Below are 24014 nucleotides of genomic sequence, written 5' to 3'. Positions count from 1 at the left end.
ATCTCTTGTGCTTTTGGGTTTTCTTCAAATACTATACGGTTGTTTTTTTTTTTCTTCCCTAGTGTGTAAGGTCTTTATTAGTGGCCTACATTGTACCTCATTGGCCATTTTAGCATGTTTTCCCAGTTCAAGTGAATACTTGTTCCTGCTTTGGTACTGGCTTTAGGAGAGGAGTGTTGCAGCTTGGGATATGAGGATCACTTGGCTTCCTGGTACAGGTGTTTCCTGTCCTTCAGGAGATGCCTTCCTATTTTCAGCTCCTGCTGGCATGTCTGCTTTCCCACAGTAGATAGCTGCGCTATTGGGACTTTAGCGCATTCTACTGCAATTCTGTCTGTGAGCTGACTGATTGCTCAGACACAGTGCTCCCAATTCTTGCTTAGAAAACTCAGTATTTTTAGAGATACATTTTATGCTTCTTTTTAGCATTTGCTGTACTTGTTTATTTTTTGACTATAAAAGGTTCAAGACTGAGTGAGTGGATGCCTGTAACCGCTGATAGTACCAAACTCTATAATTGTATGCCTTTTCTGTCTTAACTAAGCACTCACCACATACTGTGGTTGTAACTTATTAAAGTTTTAATATTTATTTATTTATTTATTTATTATTTATTATTTATTTATTTGCAGCCAGGTGTGGTGGCACAGGCCTTTAATTCCAAGACTTCAGAGGCAGAGGCTGGTGGAGCTCTGTGAGTTCGAGGCCAGCCTGATCTACAAACTGAGTCCAGCAGGACAGAGAAGCCTTATTTCAAAAATCAAACCAACCAACCAACCAAAATTTTTAGTGTTTTGAGCAGTAAGTACTGCCTTTGAGGGCCTCTACCTGCTAGACAAGTAGTCTGCCAGGTAGTAGTAGCCCAGCTCCAATGGCTATGGCCTTTGCTGTTTAAGGTGGGGTAACAAACTAGTGTAAATATCTTTACAAGTTCATAATTAGAAGGAACATTCCTTGTTTCTGATTTGGAGACAGGGTCTCATGTAGCCTAGGCTGACGGTGACTATGTAGTTTAGATTGGCCTTGAACTTCTGTTTCTGCCTCTATTTTCAAAGTGCTTGGGATTATAGGTGTGTACCACTATACCTGATCACCAGATGGATTTTTAATGTGGGTTTTTAGCAATTTCATTGTTGTTTTTTTTTTTTTTTAACTGAAAAGGAAGTGGGTTTTCTTTGGCTTATTATTAGCCTATTTATATTTTGAGTCCATTAAGTAAAATAAGCTTTACATGAACACAAGCGCTGAAATACCTCTGCAAAGTATCTGATGCCCTAGATGGCTGTTAAGTGACTGACAGGTAGGGAGTGTACACAGTGTGGATGCTCTGGACAAGGGGATAGTGCAGGCTTTTACTTTAGAATTATATTTACATTGGATAATTAGTATATACTTTACTGTATTTACTGTAGAATTTAGTTCTGGAATTTTCTATCAAATAGTTTTATTCTATGACTGACTTCAGGTAATTGACTGTAGGCCATGGAATTGGAAAAACAGACTATTATGTTGCATTTGATGTCACTTCCTCTCCCCAATCCTTGGTAGTCTCAGATTACTTTGTAGAAACATACTCTTGCCAGGTTTTTAAAATGACTTCAGACTTTGTGGATGGTTTTCTGGTGTGTGTGTGTGTGTGTGTGTGTGTGTGTGTGTGTGTGTGAGAGAGAGAGAGAGAGAGAGAGAGAGAGAGAGAGAGAGAGAGAGAGACACACAGACACACACTGACTTCTGTAGCTAAAGATGACCCTGAACTGATTGATCCTCCTGTCTGCATCGCCTGAGTGTTGTGCTTACAAGCACGTACTTCTAGGACGAGTTTTATGTGGTAGCAGTAATCAAATCTAGGGCTTTGAGTATGTTTGGCAAATACTCATTCACCTGAACTACATCCCTAGTTGTCTTAAATTTTGAGGCAATGACAAGACCTAGAAGTTGAATTTATTTGTTCTTTGAGCTGTTTGGCAATAAATTGCCCATCTGATGACTTAGCACTCTGAAATACTTTTATGTTTATTTCTTATAAAGAAGGGTATTTCACTCAATCACATCAGGACTATCAAAATTAGAATTTAACATGAGCATTATGTCCTAAACCCTATCAATTGTCTTTATGTGTGACAGTTGCTTGTCATCCTGCCTCTGTAACCAAGAACAATGTCTGTCTTTCTAGTCACTGATAGGTTTGAAAACTATAGGCTTCATTGTTTGTAGACCATTCCATCATTTCCAATTGTCTGATATTTTGAAATCCACCTTACATTGGATCTCATGATCAGATTGTTGTGATTAGCTCTTCAGTGTCTTTACCAGAGACCCACACTCCCGCTTGCTCATGGCGTCTTACCAGGTGCTAGGCGGCTTTAATTTGTTCACTGCTGATACTCACTTCAAGTGACAAAGATTGTGACGGCCAAACTTCTCTTTTCAAAGGTTTTTGTTTTTGTTGTCTCCCCCCCCCCCCCAATGGGATTTCTCTGTATAGCCTTGGCTGTCCTGGACTTGCATTGTAGACCAGGCTGGCCTTGAACGCACCTGCCTCTGCCTCCCGAGTGCCGGAATCAAAGGTGTGTTTTTTAGACAAGGATACTCTGTGCTAATTGCCCTGGGTGTCCTGGAACTCACCTTATAGACCAGGCTGGCCTTGAAACTCAGAGATCTGCCTGCCTCTGCTTCCCAAGTGCTGAAATTAAAGATGTGCGCCACCAGTGTCCAGTTTTTTTCAAGGTATTTCCCCCCTATTTGTAACTAGTATTTTGAAGATAGGTGTTTTGAAACATGTAAAATTGTTTCTTCATTAGATTTTTAATTTATTTATATCTACTTAAATTCATGTTTTTTATTGTTCAAAATTAACTTGTTTTCATTAATCCTGAGGCTTCTAATTTTAAATGTAGGGCTGGTGATTGAGCATGGTAGGACTAGTCCACTTCCAGTGGACTATACTCCCAACCCTCATGTTGTTACTGGCTTAGCTAGTGAGAACTTCTACTTGTTTTTTTTTTTTTTTTTTTTTTAAATTCTGGAATGCAGCTATGCTTTTTATACGTTCTCAACTAATCTGCTGTTTCCTTGGTTATTAATTTTAAAAGATTTATCTATGTGTGTGTGGGGGAGTACATGTGTACAGGTGCAGAGGCCACAAGGTTTCCTTGTTTGGTGTCCTTTTCCGTGAACCTGAAGCTCATGTTTCCTTTTTCTTCAAGGCTGGAATGCAGCAAGTCCCTGCACTCTTATGTCCACCACCTAGGATGGGCTTACAGGATACCTAGCTTGTTATGTGGATGCTGGGATCTGAATTCCAGTCCTCAGCATCTGTGTAGCAAAGGCTTTTAATCATTGTAACATCTCTCCAGACCCTCCTTTGTTATTTTAAGAGGAAAATGGTTCTTAGGAGTCAGCATCTAGGTACTTGTATTTATTTCTCTTGGGGTGCTCCTGCCCCAGGCCTTCCAGTCAGAGTAAGGGGGTCTTTTTATGAAAACATATTTATATTTATATCTATGTGAGAAGGCTATGAGTTTACAATAAAACTAATTCTAATCTACACAAATATGGTTTTAAATTATTTTAAAGTCTTTTGTGTGTGTGTGTGTGTGAGATAGGGTTTCTCTGTGTATCCCTGGCTGTCCTGGAACTTGCTCCATAGATCAGGCTGGCCTCAAATTCAGAGTTCTACATGCCTCTGCTTCCAGAGTGCTGGGATTAAAGGCATGCACCACCACTACCCAGCTTTTTAAATTTTTATTTTGATTTAATGGGGAGCAGACTTGGGTATCTACCATTGACTTGTGTCTCTGGTCTTCTTTTTACTTTGTATTTAAAAAAAAAAAAAAAAGCCATACTACGTTGCCCAGGCTAGGGTTGAAGTCAGTCTAGCTCAGTCTTGAACATTCAGTAGTCCTGCCTCAGATTCCCTCACCCCTCCCCTTCCCACCCCACCCCGCAGTTGAAATCCTTCTTGTTTATTCTGCTTTTGTCCAGTATTTGTACCTCATCTATGACACTGAAAAGTAGTGTGTGTGTGTAATTGGTGCAGACATGTAAGTGTGTTTGGGAAAACCAGAGCAAGAAGTCCAGTGTCCATTGTTCTCCAATTAATTGACTTAAAAAGGGGTCTCCATCTTGGTTAGGCTGGCTGGCATGGGAGCTTGTGACATCTGCTTGACTCCACCCTCAATGTTGGAGAGTGCAAATACTCTGACTCATAGATCCTGCTCTGCCATGTTGAAATTCTGTTGTTTATATCATTTCAAAGTTTGGAACTTACCTCTACCTGATACTGATACCCTTGGTTTTCAAACCATAGGTCAATTCTAAACTCTGGAGTGGACCATGTAAGAAATGTGTAATCTAAAAATGAATCTCTTTTTTGTGAAATTCTTATCTATCCTAGAATTAATAGGCTGACCTTTCTTGTCTTTGGAGATTTTGGACATGATTTAAGGGACATACTAAGATAGTTTTATGTGATTAGATTTACTTTTAGGCTTGAAGGAAAGGCCAAGCAATCACCATGAAAGTATCTCATAACTCTTTAGATGTCCTGTGATCTTTGGGGACTTCATGAAGTATAGTTTATTGTTTTAGTACTGTGTGTTAGGAGGGGCTTATACACAGTAGATACTGATTGATCTATCATTGGCAAGTGAAAGTCACTTCTAAACCAGAGACCATACTAGTCATCTTTTGTTGTTGTTTTGTTTTTCGAGACAGGGTTTCTCTGTGTAGCCTTGGCTGTCCTGGACTGACTTTGTAGACCAGGCTGGCCTCGAACTCACAGAGATCTGCCTGCCTCTGCCTCCTGAGTGCTGGGATTAAAGGCATGAGTTACCATGCCTAGCTTATCTTTCTTTACCCCCTCCCCAGCTCATCTTTTTCTTTTTAAGGCAAAGAGCAAGGAAGCAAACTTTTCTTTCTTTACTGTTGTTATTTTTAATGTGTGTGTGTGTGTGTGTGTGTGTGTGTGTGTGTGTGTGTATGGAGGGGGGAAAGGTGTTTGAGACAGACACATAGAGAGGTGTGTATGTGTGTAGGGGGAAGGGTGTGTGAGATGGACACATGGAGAGATGGAAGGAGAGAGTCAGTCTCTGTCTACAAATACCACAGTGAACAAGTGAAGGTTCAGTGGAAAACTTATGGGACTTTATTCTCTCCTCCTATTATGTGCGCTCTGGTTTTGCTGCAAATGCTACCTGCTGAGGTGCTTTAGCAGTCATCTGTAGTCATATTTTTAAAAAGAGTTCTTAGTTACTGAAATTATCTAGTTTTATCATTTTGTCTTTCTTGCTTGCTCCCCCTCCCCCAATATTGGAGATTGAACCCAAGGCCCTTGATCTGGCTCTTGAAATGAGGGCAAATGATGCTTATTGATCAGTGAATCACACTGAAGACTTAAGAAATTCCTAATGGAGAAGTGGTGCTAGAATCTGTGCCTAGAATGCAGGAAGCCCTGGATTCATGTCCCTTACACAAAAATTTTCAAATAGAATTTTAGTTGATATCTTTGTATTTCCGAGCTGTATTCTTATAAAATTTAGCAATAGTCCTTTTATTTTTAATTGTACCATACATTTCATTTTATTCTACTATTTTATGGTTTAATTTAAAACACACACTAACAGATATTTTAAAAACAGTTATTTCATCATATGGTATTCTTTGTATGTGGGGGAGTGGTGCAAGGTTTCATTGTGTAGTTCATAGAGAACTGAAATTCCTCATTGATTGTTATATAATCCTGGCCATATATGCTTAACCATAAAAATATTCCTTAATTCCTCCTAAAGCTTGTTTGCTTGCTTTATTTCTTTAATTATTTAGTTAATTGCTTGCTTGCTTAGTTTGCCATGATAGGTATTAAATCCAGAGCAACATGTATTCAAGGCAAGCACTTTATCAGTTGAGCTATACTTCTCCAAAATCCACTGGAAGTTTTTAGTGCTGCCTTTTAAGAGCCTTTCACTGGACCATTTCACACTTGCTTTCTCTAGCGTTGTCAGCTATGAAAATGAGAAGAAGCAAAAGGAAACTTACTAAACTCGTGAACATTTACTAGAGAAACAAAGATCCTTGGGTTGATTCTTTTAACAAGAGGTGGTTCCTTCTCTCTCTTTGGGTTTGAAGAAATCGTCAGTTATCTGAGAAGGACTTCTTGAACATTGTTTCTGTATTGATTCTCATTCTCTTACAAACAACAAAACCACACGAACTGTCTAAACATTTTTCTTGAACTTTTTAATAATTTAGCAAATCATCAAATGGCAGTTATTTCAGTCATTTATTTGATCTTTATATAAATGCACTACTTTATGTAGCTCATTTACATAGTAAGTGTTTCACAAAGGTCCTTGGTTATTAGTTATCACTTTAGATCAGGATGTTAACTTTCCCCTAATGTATCTCATAGATAATTTGCCAACAAAAGGCATGTTTCTTTGGATGTTATATTTTCCTCTGTATCATTGTTGCTGACTTGGAAATAGTCTACTTCAAATAACCCTTCTCCTTTTTCTTTTGGTTAACAAAGAAAGAAAGAAAGAGTGAAACTCAGCATAGTGCAGGAAGTGAATTTCTAGAAATAACTTAGTTTATCAGTAACATTAAGTGAGATTAGGAATATAAATCCAGGGCTGGAGAGATGGCTCGGAGGTTAAGAGCAGTGGCTGCTCTTCCAAAGGTCCTGAGTTCAATTCTCAGCAACCACATGGTGGCTCACAACCATCTATAATGAGGTCTGGTGCCCTCCTCTGGCCTGCAGGTGTACATGCAGGCAGAACACTGTAAACATTAAATAAATAAACAAATAAATCTTAAAAAAAAAAAAAAAGAAATATAAATCCAGTTTCTTCAACTCTGTTGCTTTCACCTTTATATTAGTATTTCTTTAAACATGTTTGACAAATCTGATTTCTTTAGCATTGTACTATTTCCTAAAGATTTAAATAAGTATTAGAGAAAAAATGTTTGGGTTCACATAAGCCAGGGGATTCTGGACTAAGATACTTTTTTTCCTTTTTGGAAAATGACAATTTATTATAGACTATAGTTTTTAACCTTTAGAAATAATTGGAATACAGTTCAACTTAAAAGAAATATGTGTTAGTACTTAAGCCCGTAAGTTCATAGAGAAGTTTATCTTAGAGTGGTATGCAGTTCTGCAACATGATTTCAGATTTTTGTTTTTCCAAGTGCACCTAAGCTCTGTGTAGTTTCAGGCTTGTAAAAAATGTTGCATTAGGTGAAGTACCGTGCTATCTTTTTATTTCCCATGTTATTAGCATCTTGTTTTCATGTGGTACAGTCCTTGCAATTCAGCAAATACTGATACATTGTTACTAAACGAACTCCCTTGTTTATTTTCAACTTTGCTTTTCATATGGGACTGTGGGTTTTGGCAAATGTTTAATGACTTTGATCTATCATTATTGCTAAAAGTAGCCATAATGGATTGAGTGATGGGGATTACATGAAAGGAATGGCAGCATTGATATTAGGTATTAGAGATCCAGTTGTATTTTACTGGCTTTTATATGAGAATAACATGTTACCAGTACGGAAGTCACTTGTAGTTTTGAAGAAATAAAATAATAAACGTGGTAATTTGTATCTGGAAAATTGAAATTTTGTTCCATTGGTCTGTGTGCCTGTTTTTCTGCCTGTAGCACCATACTGTAATTATAACTGTGGTTCTCATAATAGCTTGAAATCTGTAATGGTGCTCTCTTCAACATTGTTCATTTTGCTCAGGGTTGCTTTGTCTGTCTAGAGTCTTGTGGTTCCATAAAAATTTCAGATAGTCTTTTCTATTTTTGTGAAGAATGAGATGGAGATCTTGATTGGGATTGTATTGACTCTGGGCATTTTAGTAGAATGGAAGATTAGTGGGACTCACAAGGCAGGGCTTGGAGTTTAGATGTGGTGTGGGAAAAGATGAAGTTAGGTTGGTATGGGCTTTCTCAGTTTATGAGTATTTTGTTTCAGATTTTGAATTTTTAAAAAATACTTGTATGTTCACATAGATTTTTTTTTGCAGTGGGGGCCTGTGTACTTTTTATTCAGTTTATCTTAGTGGTCCTGGCAACTACAATTGCTAGTGCCATGGCAGCATTGAATCTTTTTTTTTAATATTACTTTAAAAAATATTTTATTAATTTATTCATATTACATCTCAATTGTTATCCCATCCCTTGTATCTTCCCATTCCTCCCTCTCTCCCACTTTCTCTATACTCCCCTCCCCTATGACTGTAACTGAGGGGGACCTCCTCCCCCTGTATATGCTCACAGGACATTCTCCACAGTTGAGTGGAGAGTGGGGACTTACTTTCACACGAACTCTGGTGTCCCATATTTTTGACCATGTCCCCTGGATGGGGAGGCCTGATGGCACTTAGAGGAAGGATAGCAGGCTACCAAGAAGAGACGTAATATTCTTTTTTTTTTTTTAAGTTTTAATTTTATTAATTTATTCAGATTACATCTCAATTGTTTTCCCATCACTTGTATCCTCCCGTTCCTCCTTCCCTCCTGCTTTCACCCTGTTCCCCTCCCCTAGGTCTGTGACCAAGGGGGACCTCGTCCCCCACTATATGGTCATAGGCTATCAAGTCTCATCTTGGTAGCCTGCTTATTCTTTCTTTGAGTGCCATCAGGCCTCCCCATTAAGGGGAGGTGGTCAACTATGGGGCACCAGAGTTCATGTCAGAGTCAGTCCCCGCTCTCTACACAATTGTGGAGAATGTCCTGTCCATTGGGTAGATCAGAGTAGGGGTTCGATATTTACTACTTGTATTGTCCTTGGTTAGTGCAAGAGTTTGAGCTGACCCCCGTGGGCCCCGATCCACCCGTCAAGAAGCATTGAGTCTTAATGTCTTAAAAGTCTCTTATAATTTATTACAACTCAGTCTTTCATTGTTTTTTGTTTTGTTTGTTTGTTTGTTTTTTCGAGACAGGGTTTCTCTGTGTAGCCTTGGAGATCAGGCTGGCCTCGAACTCACAATGATCCACCTGCCTCTGCCTCTGCCTCCCGAGTGCTGAGATTAAAGGCATGCACCACCATGCCCAGCCCACCTTTTATTGTTTTTACATGACTTTTTAAAAAAAGTCTGCTTAGGTATATTTGCTATGATCTTAAATTGAGGTCTTAGATCTCCTTACCCTATGAGAATAAGGTTTTAGAAATTATACAAGGGAAGTGCTCCTACCATATTAGGAAAAATGCATAATCTTACCATGAAGTAACTTTGATCACTTGGTTAGGGTAGTATCTGTTAAGTTTCTCCATTGTAAGATTGTTATTTTTGCCTTTTTATAAGCATTTGTTAGAAGCCCAGCCCATCTTTAGGGAAATTGGGACCAATTAAGTTTGACTTCCTAGAGAGAATTAAGTATCAAGGCATATGTTAGTATAACATCATACAGATGTTATACAAGAGATGTTTGGTCCTTTGTTGTTACTTATTCATAAAGGTTTGCCTAATATATTACCATACTTTTGTAATTTTTTCCCTGTACAACCACTTAAGTACTTGATATGTAAAAGAGACTATGCTATAGCAAGGAAGGCTTGTATCATTAATCCAAAAACATAAATATGTTAGCAAAAGGAGTCTCAAATGTAGTCAGTTTAAACTTTGAAAATTCGTTTGATCTACATAATGTTACAGAGTGGTGAACCTTTTTTTTTTTTTCCTTTTGAAACAGACTGTCCATGTAGCCCGCGCTTTCCTCCAATTTGCTGGGACAAGATCTCCCTGGGACCTGTGGCTCTTTGATACGGCTAAACTGGCTGGCCTACCAGCTGCAGGGACCCTTCTTGCTGTAGAACGTCCCCATTGCTGGGAATATAAGGATGTGCTACCATGTCTGGTTTTATGTGCATTCTGGGGATCTAATTCAGATCCTTATGCCATAGGTTGCATTTCACTGGCTGAACCATCTCCTCGGTCTTTCTAGTTAAATATTTTTATTATGTTATATTTTCATGTCTGTGTGTGGTTGCAGATGCCACTTAGTATGTGTAAAGATCAAAGGAAACCAGTGGGAGTTGGGTTCTCTGCTTTGACTATGTGGTTCCTGGGAATTGAACTCATTTCATCAGGCTTGGCCTCAAGTGCCTTCACCTGCTGAGCCATTTTGCTAGCCCAGTAAGTGGAGATTTCATAATGGCTGTGTGACATATATATGTTGTTCTATTCCTTGTGATAATTCTCCTTTGTTATAAATTTTGGATAATATATCACCATAGATGTAATTTGTAGTTGTGATTCTGCATTTATTAATTTCTTTATTTGGATTTCAATATTCAAGCCTGTGAGTTGAACCATATATGGTAGTACATTCCTATAATCTCAACATTTCAAGAGGCTGAGACAGGAGTATTGCCAAGTTTGAGACTATCTGAGCTGCATAGTGAGAGTTTCTCTGTCTCTGCTTCTCAAATACGTAATGGGTCTCTGTCTTCCTCCCTCCCCCCCTACACACACACACACACACACACACACACACACACACACACACACACACACGGAGAGCGCATATGAGAGAGGAGTCTACCTTGGAGCTAATTAAACCACTTTTCATTTAAAAAGTACCAGTCTTAGACATTTGGGAGAAATGGAAAATTGACTAATATACTTTATTTGAAATGAAAATCATAGGTAGTTTCATCTTCCAAACCACACACAAGGTTTAAGGGGGGGCAGAGTGACTTATTTTTTTCCTATTAACTAGAACAAAGAACATACAACAGTACTATTGTTGTTACCATATATTTTGCCATGATCTTGTTAGAAAATGTCACTTAAGTATTTTTTTGAGGGGGTTGTTTTGAGATAGGGTTTCTCTGTGACCCTGGTTGTCCTGGAACTCACAGTGTTAGGCCAGGATGGCCTCAAACTCAGAGATCTTCCCGCCTCTGCCACCTTAAGGTTGTGCACCACTACCACCACCAGGCTCTCATTATATATTTTAAAGATGCGTATTAGTATTCTGTGGAGAACTCAAAAAATTGATGCCCACTCCTTCTAAAATAAAATCCATACCTACAACAGCACTCCCATCTGCCCAAGAGAACTGAAAACATGCTTTCAAAATATGGTGGGAAGAGTTGTATAGTCCCTCAATGATTGCAGTTCACATGCTGATTAACTAAAGAACAGATAAACAATTGGAGGAGATGCCACTCTGCAGTTAGAAAGGATGAATTATTGACCAAATACAGATGAATCTCTTAAATATTGTTTAATGACAGAAGCCGGACACAAAAAAGTTTATATGATTCTATTATGAAATGTTAACCTAGCTCTGACATTAGATGTGACAAGTGATTGCCTCTGGATAGTACAGGCATTAACTGATAGAGGGCATAAGAGAACTTTCTGGGTAATGAAAATGTTCTGAAACCCCAACATATACCCTAGGATGTGTTCATTTCATTGTATATAAACTTGGCCACAAAGAAACAGGGCAGATTAAATGACTCAGAAGGTAAAGGCATTGCAAGCCTGACAACACAAGTTTTATCCCTGCAAGTTTTTCCTCGGACCTCTGTGTGACATGACACGTGTTCATACACCAGTAGGTACAGGGTTATAGTGATATTTTTTAATAAAATGAAACAAAAATATGCACATGTTAGATCCTGTACCACAGATTAAGATTTAATTTTGTTTAGGGTGATGGCTCGGGCATGTCTTCTGATGTCTAGTCCTTCCTAAGAACTTGAGTTTGGTTGTCAGAAGCGTTGGTTACAGATACCTAGTCTTTGAATGTAGTCCCATCTTGAATGCACTTGCTACACACGTAGACTGGCACAGATATGCTACATTGCCAATTAAACTATAATTAGAAGAGACCTTGCTGTTTGTGCAAAGATTTGATGATAAAAATGCTGGATGCATTTTATAACAAAATCTTAATATTTCCTTAATTTATGGGATATTTACAGCCTATTAAAATAGTGTGAAAAAAAGGAAAACAGTCTACCCACTCCAGATACACACTTCTGTGTTTCTCAGATTCATGAGTAAAGGATGTTGAAAGTTGTGTGCAACTGACTCCTGCACGACACGACATCTGTCATCCCTGACCGCTGACTCATCCATGTACTGTTATACCTGTGAGAACTGCTGTGAGAGGTGGTGCTTCGCCGTCAGTTCCTTGTTCTGTAAGGAATTGTGCTTTTTCATTTGAGTTAGATAATGTATGAGGATAAGTTTTAGGTATCTTTGCTGGGGAGGGTACATTAAAACTTTTAGAGAGAGAGAGAGAGAGAGAGAGAGTGTGTGTGTGTGTGTGTGTGTGTGTGTGTGTAGACCAGTGATTCTCAACCTTCCCAATGTTGTGACCCTTTAATACAGTTCCTCATGGTGTGGTGGTCCTCAATCATAAAATTATTTTCATTGCTACTTCAATAACTGTAGTTTTGGTATTGCCGTGACTCATAAGTATCTCTTGCTGTGTGTGTGTGTGTGTGTGTGTGTGTGTGTGTGTGTTTTAAATATGGTCTTAGGTGACTCCTGTGAAAGGGTCATTGTACTCTAAAGGGGTTGCATGGTCTACATGTTGAGAGCTGCTGGTGTAGATTTATGCACACATGTGAGTGCAAGTGTCCATAGAATCTAAAAGAGGGTGTCAGATTCCTTAGAGCTGGAGCTGTGAGCCACCAGATATCAGTGCTGGCCACTAAACTCTGGTCCTCTGAAGAGCAGCAAACGCTCTTTAACCCCTGAGCTAAGGGGAATGTGTCGGTATTGAGAGCAAGCAGCCAATTTGGTACTTTTGATATGCTGGTATCAGGAGAGGTAATTCATATCAGTGGTGAGGTCTCTTTGAGTGTCAATTTTTTATTATGTTGCAGAAAACTAATGACCTAGCATTTGACCAGAGAAAAGTTGTAAAACCAAGAAAGAAAGCTTATAAATAATACATGCCTATAGTAATACCTTAATGAAATGCTAAAATAATTACTGAAGTTCTGAGACATGCCACTTTTATTTTTAAAGTCATGTGGATGGAAGAGTGGTTATTTTGTAAACATATTATATATCTGAAATGATACTGAAGAAACAGCTGATTTTCCATTAGAATGAGAAATCAGTGACTTTCTCACTTTACTTCTATAGAATTTGTTTCGTTAGAGCATAAACTCTGTTTTCTGAGTTAATTACTACTTGTAGAATCTTACTGGAAGAATGGAGAAATTAAGCTACTAGAAAAAATATCATGCCCGTTCATAAAGCTTCAGACTTTGTTAAAATACAATTTATAGATGTACTTGTGTGTTTTTATTGTGGGTAATTTGTATGTGGACAACTTAAAGCAAATATTAGTACTTAAGCAATATGACAGGAAACAATACACTTGCATAGTTTGATTCTGCTTAAGCTTCCATAACTTTAATGTAGCATAATACACGAGGGCATATTTATATGTAAACATTATAGAAATAAAGATATGTGTTTCATGTAAATCCAGTTTTAGATTTAATCTTTTAAATTATTTTCCCCCTATTTTACAAATTTATATTAGCTGATTTAACTAGGGGTTCGTGCATTCCAAGTGCTCTACTCCTGAGCTATACTCTCAATCTCTACTTTAAAATTTTTCAACAAAGTCTACAATTTTCTTCAAAAATATTCATATTGAGATTAAGAATATAAACGGGATTGAATTGACAAAATTGTTATTACTTGAATCTTAAGAGCTCTCTTATTTGCTACACAATTATTTAATTTACTCTTATCTTTTAAAAAAGAGTTCCACCAAAATGCAAATCACGTATATATAAAATCAAATGTACCTGCTCTGAAATTTTGTTACTAAATACAGTTTTATGCAAACATTATTCACCTTTAAAGTAGCATAGTATTTTTTCTCTTAAGAATTTCAAAAAAGATATTTTTAAAGCTCTTGATTAAGCTTTAGAAATAGTGGCTCTATTGATTCCTACTTTAGAGATGTTAATATTACTCAGTTAATAACATTTTCTAGTAATTATAGTCAGTGCATATAAAAAACTATTTCAGGGCCAGTAAGATGGCTCAGTGTATGCAAACCTGATGTCCTGAGTTTGATTTATAGAACCTGTGGTGGAAGGAGAGAACCAGCTCTTGAAAGTTACTTTCATTTTTGACCTCAGACAAGCCCACACCCACATGGGCAGGGGGGGGGGGAGAAAGAAAATACTAAAGATTAAAAAGACCCTATTTAGAAGATTGTAAAAACATAATTTATTGGGATGGATCAATATTAAAATTATTGTGATTCAATAAAGGACAGCATAAAGCAGTTGTTTGTGAGCACACATATGGTATATGTGTGTGTCCTGGTGTGTGCTCTTTCATGCACATGTGAACATAAAGGTTGGCTTAGCTATCTTCCTCTTTTGTTCTCCGTCTTATTTTTAAAAATGTAATGTCTTCTCTTACTCTCTGCCTGCTTCTTTGAAGCAGGGCCTCTCCCTGAACCTAGAGCTCATGTTTTCTAGGCTAAAATGGAAGCCAAAAACTCAACAACTCTCCCATTTGTGTTCTGCATCCCCAGAGCTGGAGTTACAGGCACTGAGGGAACACTCAGCTTGATAAGTAGGTGGTAGCATCTAAGCCCTGGTTCTCATGATTGCACAGCAAGCCCTCTTCAACTGCTGAGCCAGCTCTCTAACTTCCTTACTGATATTTTGCATGTTTATTTGTATGGAATGTGCACATGTATATGCCTTTATGGTGTATATGCAGCGCACGTAGGTGCATGTGTGTGTAGAGACTCAAGCTTGACACCTCTAGTTTTAACATGATCATTTTACACCTTATTCGTTGAGCTCAACAGTAAGGCTTGTCTAGAAAGCCAGCTTGCTCCAGGGATCTCCAGCCTGGACTTTCTGGGCACCTAAGTAAAAAGCAGGCTACTACACCCACTTGAGTTCTGGTACAAAACTTAGATGTTTAGTCCTTCAGCGTGGATGGAAGGATAGAGACAGTGATTTAAAAAATAATTGAGACTATTTATATTAGATTTTTTTCATGTATTTGAATTTTTTCTATACTTTAAGTTCAGAAGCTTTGGTATAAGCTATCAATATGACTGACCCTTTATATGAAATAAACAGAATCTAGAAAATGAGATGTAATTGGTCATGTGGGCATTCAAGGCCTAGAGTGTGGTTAGTTTCAGAAAGAAATTAGAATAATTAGAAAATTATCAGGAATTGAGGAGCATCTCTGTAGTTTTCTTCAGTGAGAGCTTTCTGATTCTATGTAGTTCCTTCCATGGACATAATGGGGAGAGAAGATGATTGGTTAGGTACGAGGTCTGCCACAGTGTTACTCCTTCCTGGTTCTACAGTGGGTGTGGAGAGGCACCCATTCAGGTGGAAGAACAGCCTGGAGCGCAGAGCTGCTCTGTTGGGTTGCTGCTTGCTATACATACCTACTTGCCAAGCCACATACTCTGCCTTCATATTTGCATAGAGGCATGTGAAGGGTTTGTGGTGAGCTTTTTGGAGAAAAGAGAAGTCACCATGAAGCAGGAAGCTATTCTAAAGTGGTTTGGTATGTTTTCTTGAACAGGGTTTATCCCTGCTGTAGCATATGCCAGTACTTCAATCCTTTTTAGAAAATAGCTGATTGATACTCATTGTATGGACATGACATTTGGTTTATTTTTGCTAATTGATGAGTCTTTGGACTGCTTCAACATTTTGCTCACTGTGTAATGCTGCTATACATGTATACATACATACATACATACGTACATACGTACATACATATATTTGAGAATATTTGTTTTTAGCCCTTTTGTTTCATACCTAGTCCTGTGTTTTGGGGTTTTTGAGACAATGTTTCTCTGTGTGGCCCTGCCAGTCCTGGAACCCACTTTGTAGACCAGGCTGGATTGGAGCTGAAAGAGATCCACTTGCCTGTGGAGTTCTGAGAATAAAGGTGTGCACCACCATGCCTGCCAGTAACTGTTTAATGTTTTGGATCTGTTAACTATTTTCCAAACTAACTGTACTGTTTTTTATATTTCTGTCAGTAATGTACAAAGAGTTGTAGTTTCTTCACATCCTCTTCAACACTTAATTCTGTCTTGATGACAGTTCCTCTACTGGCGTTACAGGGATTTACTGGGAGTTTGATTTGCATTTTTCCTAATGATTAAAGCATCTTTATGTGCTTTTGGTTTATGTTTACCTTTGGAGAAAAACTTGTTCAAATATTTTTTTTTTTTTTTTGAGACAAGAGTTCTAACTAGTGGTCAGTATCCTTATATAGCCAAGGATTACTTTGAATTTCTAATCTATCTACTTCTACTTCTGAGTGTTGGGACCATAGGCCTGTGCCACCATGTCCAGTTTATGTTGTATTGAAGATTAAACCCAGGGCTTTATGTTAAACAAGCACTTTATTAATAGAGCTGTATCTCTGCCCATGTTGTGATTTCTTGTTGTTGGATTTTAAGAATTCTTTATAAAATAGATACAAATCCACTATCAGATATGATTTAAAAATACATCTACAGTTTTGTGGGGTGTTTCTTCAGCTTTTTAATAATAATATTCTTTTTTATTGACAGTGTCTCTAGTGTTTGTTTTATTCTTGGAGGTGACACAGATGGTTGTTAGTTTTCTTAAGATTTATTTTTTTGTATGTGTTTGAGTGTTTTGCCTCCACGTACATGTGTGTACCACATGCATGCCTGGTGCCCTCAAAGATCAGAAGAGGGCTTCAGAGTCCCTGGGACTGGACTTAGAGATGGTTCCAGGCCTCGTGTGGCTGCTGGAGACTGAGCCAGGGTCCTCTGCAAGAGCAGCCAGTGCTCTTAACCACTGAGCCAGTTTACCAGCCCATAAGTTAGGCTTTTTTGTTTGCTTGTTTGTTTTTCTAGACAGGGTTTCTCCGTGCATCCTTGGCTGTCCTGGACTCGCTTTGTAGACCAGGCTAGCCTCCAACTCAACAGTGATCTCCCTGCCTCTGCCTCCCCGAGTGCTGGGATTACAGATGTGTACCACCATGCCTACCTGTAAGTTAGATTTTTAACTGAGGAAGTAGTTCTGTTTCTAATATACCAAAATTTTTGTCAATAGTGAATGTTGGGTTTTGTTTATGTAAATGTTTGCTTTTGTAGTTCTTTGATATTTAGGGAGAGAGCTCATTTTTTAAAATTTTATTTTGTGATCTATAGGTAATAGCTTCTTCATTCATCTTGTCACCTTTTAATTATACTTTACTGTTGTGTCATAATATAGGGTTTAAAACAAACAAACCAACAAACAACCCCAAGTAATGACCACTATAGGCTCTTCCTATGATGCTCAGGGTGGTGTTAAAACATCTGGACTCAAAAGATACTTTTGGAAGTTTTTGTTTTGTTTTAATACAAGGTCTCCCTGAATAATCTAGTTGGCCTTGAACTTGTCATCCTCCTACCTCAGACTCTTTTTTTCGAGTATTCTTGAGTCTGCATGTTAAAATAATTAATTTATACTACTTCGCTAGATACCAGTGTCAAAGTTATATTGAATTTATAATAATGGACTGGAAATGAAATTTAATTAATAACATTTTTATAAAAAGCAATATATATTTTAAAACACAACCACTTTTTGAATTTAGCAATTTTAAACTTTTTATCTGTACTACTAAATGCTCATACGCATTTCTGCTGGTAGGTTTTGTGTCTTTGAGTCTTCTGAGTCTACTTTTTGAACTTGCAAGGTATCCTAAGCTGGCTCAAACTCAATTTTTTCCTGCTTTGGCCTTCCTGGGATTACAGGTACATGAGGTTCATGCTACTCCTTCTTGGATGTACGAGAGAGAGAGAGAGAGAGAGAGAGAGAGAGAGAGAGAGAGAGAGAGACACAGACACACACACACACACACACACAGACTGACTCTGAGACTGTGTGTGTTTGTCTGTGTGTCTGTGTCTGTCTGTCTGTCTCCTGGAGTAAGCATTCTACTCCTCATTTACATTCCTAGCCCTTCTCTCTGTATCTCTCTGTCTGTCTGTCTGTCTATCTAAATGTTTGTGAGCATGGTGTATGTGTCTGTGTGGGTGGATGGGGGAGGGAGGGTTACTCATGAGACCAGAGAAAGATACTGGGCTTTCTGCTCTCTCACTGTCTGCCTTACTTCCTTGGCCTTGGAGGGAGGTGGTGGCCAACAAGCCTCAGTGACCCCCGTTTCTACCTCCCACAGCACTAGGGTTAAGGCGTACATGGCCACCTGGCTTTCTACATGGATGCTGGAATTGGAATTCAGGCGTTAGGATTTTGCAGAAGTGCAAATCAAGTACCTCCTGAACTCTCTTCAGAATCCCCCTTCCTGTCTTAATGTTTTTATTCTTTCATCTAAACCAGAACCATGCATTAATTTTATCCTTTTTTTCTCTTTCCTCTTTTCTCCTCTTTCATCCCTCCTCCCTTTTTTTCTCATTCCAGCAGCACTGGGAATTGAATGTAGGGCATCACACATAGGCAAGTGCTGTAAGTGATGTCCCTCGATCTTTAACAAAGTTTGCTTCAGACAGTGCTGTTAACTAACATCTTGACCCCATACTTGTTTTGTAGCCCAGGCAGGTCTTGAGCTGGGCTCTGCTTGAGCCTGCCTCTGTCTCCTGAACATCTAAGTCTGCTCTCATTACTCATTGTCTTAATAATTTGAGTCCTTTTAGTAAATGGAGCTATTTGGTAGGGAGGTAGATATTCAAGTTTGAGTTTGGATAATGACTCACTTTAGTGTAGTTCGCATTGCTTTTGGACTGTATGGTATTCTCTTAGCTCACTTTTGATGTTTAGCCTCAGCCATAGGAATTGGTACTATGAAAGTTCAGGCTCACCTGAGACTGGGCTCAAGCAGTATTCCCTTTTTTTTATTTTTTATTTTTTTTATTTTTAAATTTTTGCCCTCAGTGGCTTCTTAACTCTGGGAGGCCTTCTAGATAGAAAGCAAGGTGGTGATAGTAAGGAAGAGTTAGTGCCCATAGAAGCTGTGGTTCTGTCCACACCGAGAGGCGCAGTGGGTAAAAGCTCTTCATCCTATAGGTAGAGAGTTCTGAGCAGCCTTTTGTGTTCTTCTCAGCAGGGTTAAGGAGAACAAGCTCCTGTTCATCATATGGAGGACTGTGATAACACACCATTCTTTATATTGGGATTTGCTCTATTTCTGTATGACTCATCTTGCTCCTCCAATTAATTCCTCAAAACACCTATTCTTAATCATGTTCAAGCTTCAGCCAGTTTGGGGGACAAGTTGGAACCCAAACAAAGAATGCACTTTGTTATTACTTATATTGTATTTTTCTAGTTTTGAAATTTTCAATTAAATTTCTTCTGATTGGTACATAAAAACATACAATTGTACATGTTAATGGAAGAATATAATATTCTGATATGGATACATTGTATAAAACCTTAAATCCGGTTAAATATATGTCCAAACAAAGTTTCATTACATATGGTAAAAACTTTAAAAAGTATTTCTTCTAGATTCATGAATATTTAGTATTTGAAAAATAGGTAATACTTCAAAGATGGAAATTGATCAGCCACTTGGTAAGTTTGAGTGTTTGTAACAGAGGAGTAAGATGTGTGTTTTAAGCTAAGGGGTTGGTATACAAAGGATCCACAAGCAGGGGAGACTTGGGCATATCCAGGTGCAGTGACAGAACTAGGATGGATAGATAGTTTTCAGTGAAACGGCAGGAAAAATGTGATTGAAGTTGGATTAAGAACAGTTGAGGAGTGCAGAGATGGCTCAGTGGCAGAGTGCTTAGTGCTGTTCTAGAGAGTGTGAACTCAGTTCCCAACACCTGCACAAGGAGGCTCGCAATCGACTGTAATTCCAACTCCTGGCATCTGACAGCCCTCTCCCCCCAGGCCTTTACAGGCATGCATAGACGCATAGCACACATATACATATATGTAAACACACATAAAATTTAAAAAGTGCAGTGGGAAGAATAAATGAAGACTGCTCTTTATTGTAAATTAGGAATTAGAAATGTTAGAAGATATATTTTTATTGGTAATTTTTTTTTTTTTTTTTTTTGCTTTTCATAGAATGTTGGCTCAATTAAGAAACATCGGGGAGATAAATTCAACTGAGTGGTAAGTAGATTTAATTGTATTTTTGTTTGTTTGTTGGAATTTTTTGCGGGGGGAGGACGTTCACTTCTCCAGCCTGGCCATCCTGAAACTCACTAATGTAGATCAGGCTGGCCTCAAACTCAGATGTCTGCCTGCTTCTACCAACTGCTGGGATTAAAGGCATGTACCATCATGCTTGGCTAGATTTAACTTTTCTTAGCAGCTTTTATTCCAAACTCTTATCTGCAGACCTATATAGCTTTCAGTTCTATTTTTGTATTGACTCTGTGCCCACTCAGTTGAATTTGAGGACTAATAATATGGCATGATGGCACATGCTTGTCGTCCTAACTTCCGAGTCTGAGGCAGTAGGCTCACTTGACTCCCAGAGGCCAGCCTGGGGGCAGCATGAGACTTTTTCTCAAAACAGAAGTCAGAAAGAAAAAAAAAAAAAATCTGACTTTAATATGATGTTTGAATTGCTGTCTTTGTAGCTTCCATCCACAAAACTTTTCCTTTGAATGTGCATTCTTATTTAGCTTCCAAGAGCATACCACACACTCAATCTTCTTTTCCTGAATTAACTTTCCTGTTTAATAATTTTGTATTTATTTGCTCTATGAGGAAAATTTTTAGAGATTTTCAGTTTAACAATTACTTTATCTTATAAATTACTTTGTACCTCAAGTTTCCTACATCATATCCAAAATAAATATACTATCTTTTAGATTACATATTAGGTAATAACATTTTATGCTACTCATTATATTTCTAAATCTGGAATAGCTTCTGGGAAATGGATTTTTTTTAAAGCCATAATCCTAAAAGTTCTTTCAGACCGTCAAATTGTATGTCCAGACATGTTTGTTAATACATGGTATGTGACCTTTCTGGAGTGATAGAGATGTTTTGTAACTGTTTGATCCACTTTGGTATCCCTAGTAGGGAATAAGGAAATAGCATTTTAAATTGCATTTGATTTAACCTTAATATTAAATGTAAATATGTGTGTATCTACCAGCTACCATATTGGACAGAACAGGTAGGAGGTTTTTAAACAGCCTAACAATATCAATTTAAATGAAAGATTTTATATCTGTTTTGGGGATTTTAAAATTTATCTTATTAGTATATAACTGTAAGCTTAATCCCTTTTTAGCAGATAAATTTCTTATTGAATAAACCGTTTATTCCTGTGGGCAAAATGTACTTTTCTATTAACATAGATGAGAATTCAGTCCACTTTTGTTTTTTTAAATTTCTTTGTAGACAAAGATTTCAGATGGGATCTTTCTGGGTGTGTGGTGCTGGGGTTCTAAACCAGGGCCAGCCTTGCATGATTGATAAGCAAGCACCTTATCATCTCACAGTACCTTTGGCCTCAGAAGAAAGCATCTGACGCTTAACCTACTAGATTAAAAAAAATCTTTTAAGTAGTATGTAAATAAACCCATTGATACTGGGTTCTGAGGGTCTAGTTGAAATGTATACTGCATGCTTTTAGGAAAGGCTGCTTGATGAGTCTGTGGAGTTCTAAAGAAGAAGCACTAATGATCATGTTGAAGATCTTTCTTTAATTTCTGGCTGTTGTCTCTAGTTAAGAAACTCTGTTCCTCTATGGAAACAATAGGACATTCTCTAGAAAGTTGTATGAAGTCAAAGAAAACATTTACAAACCTTATCCAATGAACTTCAGCATAGTGCCTGATGATTGAGTAAAGTCAGTGGAAACAGTTGTACTGGGGAGTACTGACCTGTTTTGACATATTCAAGTATCACAAAGCAGGAAGTAGTAGAACGTTTAGTTTAGTGTGGTGTAGAGCCTTGCAGAGTCAAATTGGATCTTGAGGCAAGAAAAATACAACGCAAATTACATCTTTATTTAAGGACTGACATTTTGTTCATAAATTATTTTTCAGTAGTTAAAATATTTAAGGTATTTGTCTTTCTTACTGAGTTTTTGATACTTTCTTACGTTTTGTTCATGAGGTCTTACTGAGTTTAAACTCGAGCTTGATGCTGGTTAAAAAGTATTGTTTCTATGCCTAAGGTAAAATTGTATTTATGTACAAAGAGCTACTAACCAGTTGGCAGTCATTCTCATTTTAAAAAATAATTTATGTTAGTTTTTAATCTTAGCCTAGTTGGAATTTATACACGTTATTAATGAAATTGGCCTTGTGAACTTTTATTAGTTCAAAGCTGGCCTTTTCTGTTAACTGAAAGACTGTATTTAAATGAATTTACTCACATGTAATTTTAAACAATTTAAAACCTGCAAGCTCTTTTAAAAAAAAACTATAAGTTAGTATTTGATTGAAACAAAATTATACTTGGAGTAGATGGGAATTTTCATGTAGGAGAGTGATAGAAAAGGTAAGTGGTGGTTGATCACTGATGGATGGTTGAGAAGACCTGAAAATGTCTGCACAGTCATTTCTTACTCAGAAAACGCACACAGTAAAGTTCTTAACTAAGAGACAGACTCTTAGGGCCAGAAATTAGAAATCTTTTCTCATTCTTGAGAGCTAAGCAGACTTCAGAAAGCATGGTCTGTAGACATATGAGTGTTTACTTCCTGGATTGTTTGTCAGGCACTGCAATGCCTGAGTTTAATTTTGAAGTCCAGTGGCTGTCTAAATACAGGTATTAATTGGCTCCACTGGATATGTGTAATGGTGGGGAGGTCTTGTTTGTCTGCGTGGCATGTTGAGTTGTGTTATATCAGTGGTAACTTGTTAGTAAAGTTGTTTGTTATATGCATTTTGATTTGTTTTTATCTACATGCTACAGCATTTAAAAATGACTACAAAACGAAGTTTGTTTGTGCGGTTGGTACCATGTCGCTGTCTACGAGGGGAAGAAGAGACAGTCACTACTCTAGATTATTCTCATTGCAGCTTGGAACAAGTTCCCAAAGAGATTTTCACCTTTGAAAAAACTTTAGAGGAGCTCTATTTAGATGCTAATCAGATTGAAGAGCTTCCAAAGGTATGTTAATACTGTCAAGAATTACATAGATAATGTCTATGCATAGAAGTTTACATTCTTATACCATTGTACATACGTGTTTCCATTTATTGGTTTAGTCTTTCTGTAAGCACAATTCAAAATTATGCAGATTCTTAAACCTTTGTTCAAGTTAAGTACTTGTGTGAATAACTTAATTTTATTTTTATTTATAGCATATTATAACCATAAAACAGATAATGAGTATATACAACTTCTGGAGCCATTAGATTTAATTAGACAAAGAAAGCCGAACTTTTACGGTGTTATTGTAATTTCTATTAGTCCTTTACATGCATTGTTATAATTGGGGCTGTCATTTCAATTGCCACATCATGCTTTTATGGTTCTCTGATTTTTTAGAGGTGGAAATCTGCTTTCTTCCATTTTGTATGGAATTGATTAGGAGAACATGGGTCTCTGAAATCTAGTAACAACTGCTAGGGGAAAGACTGCTGCTCTGAAGTTCTTTCTCAGATTGTCACTTTGCCTATTAATTTTTTTTAGTATGTTTTATCTGTATTTGTTTCCTCTTTATTAAAGAGGTACAGCAGCTTTAGATTGTTTATTACGGTCTAGAGCCATCTGAATGGCAGTTTACTTTGTTTTTTCAAGACAGGATCTCACCTTGTAGACTAGACTTAATCATCAAGTCTCAGAGATGTGTCTGCCTTTGACTTCGAAGGTCTGTTGGTGTGCACCACATGCCCTTTGAAGCTGTAAACGGAGACTTGAAATTAATTGGTGGCTTAAAAAACAGGTTAGAGTTTGTACCTAAGGGAGGAAGAGCTCCAGCTGAAGGCCGTCAACCTACACGTTGAGTTCTGCATTGGCTGAGACCTTGTTTCCAAAGCCAACCAACCACAGCCACCAACAAACAGTTTAATCAGGATTCTGCAAAATAAGCTGTAATTTGG

At 37.7% G+C, this 24014-nt stretch overlaps 1 protein-coding gene across 7 annotated transcripts in view; it reads left to right on the top strand.

The window, feature by feature from the left end:
* The window catches only part of Erbin (erbb2 interacting protein), a 98950-nt gene that overhangs the window by 5393 nt on the left and 69543 nt on the right, over positions 1-24014 (top strand). For all 7 annotated transcript variants that reach the window (XM_051172418.1, XM_051172416.1, XM_051172417.1 and 4 more), the window contains exons 2-3: positions 20062-20109; positions 22882-23079. In XM_051172418.1, coding sequence (XP_051028375.1) covers positions 22891-23079 — 189 coding nt within the window. In that variant the 5' untranslated portion in view covers positions 20062-20109; positions 22882-22890. The remainder of the gene's footprint in view (positions 1-20061; positions 20110-22881; positions 23080-24014) is intronic.

Source organism: Acomys russatus, chromosome 30, assembly GCF_903995435.1.
Source record: "Acomys russatus chromosome 30, mAcoRus1.1, whole genome shotgun sequence".
Taxonomy (NCBI): Eukaryota; Metazoa; Chordata; class Mammalia; order Rodentia; family Muridae; genus Acomys; species Acomys russatus.
The sequence above is the reverse complement of the archived record's forward strand: the minus strand, read 5'-3'. Positions and strand labels throughout refer to the sequence as shown.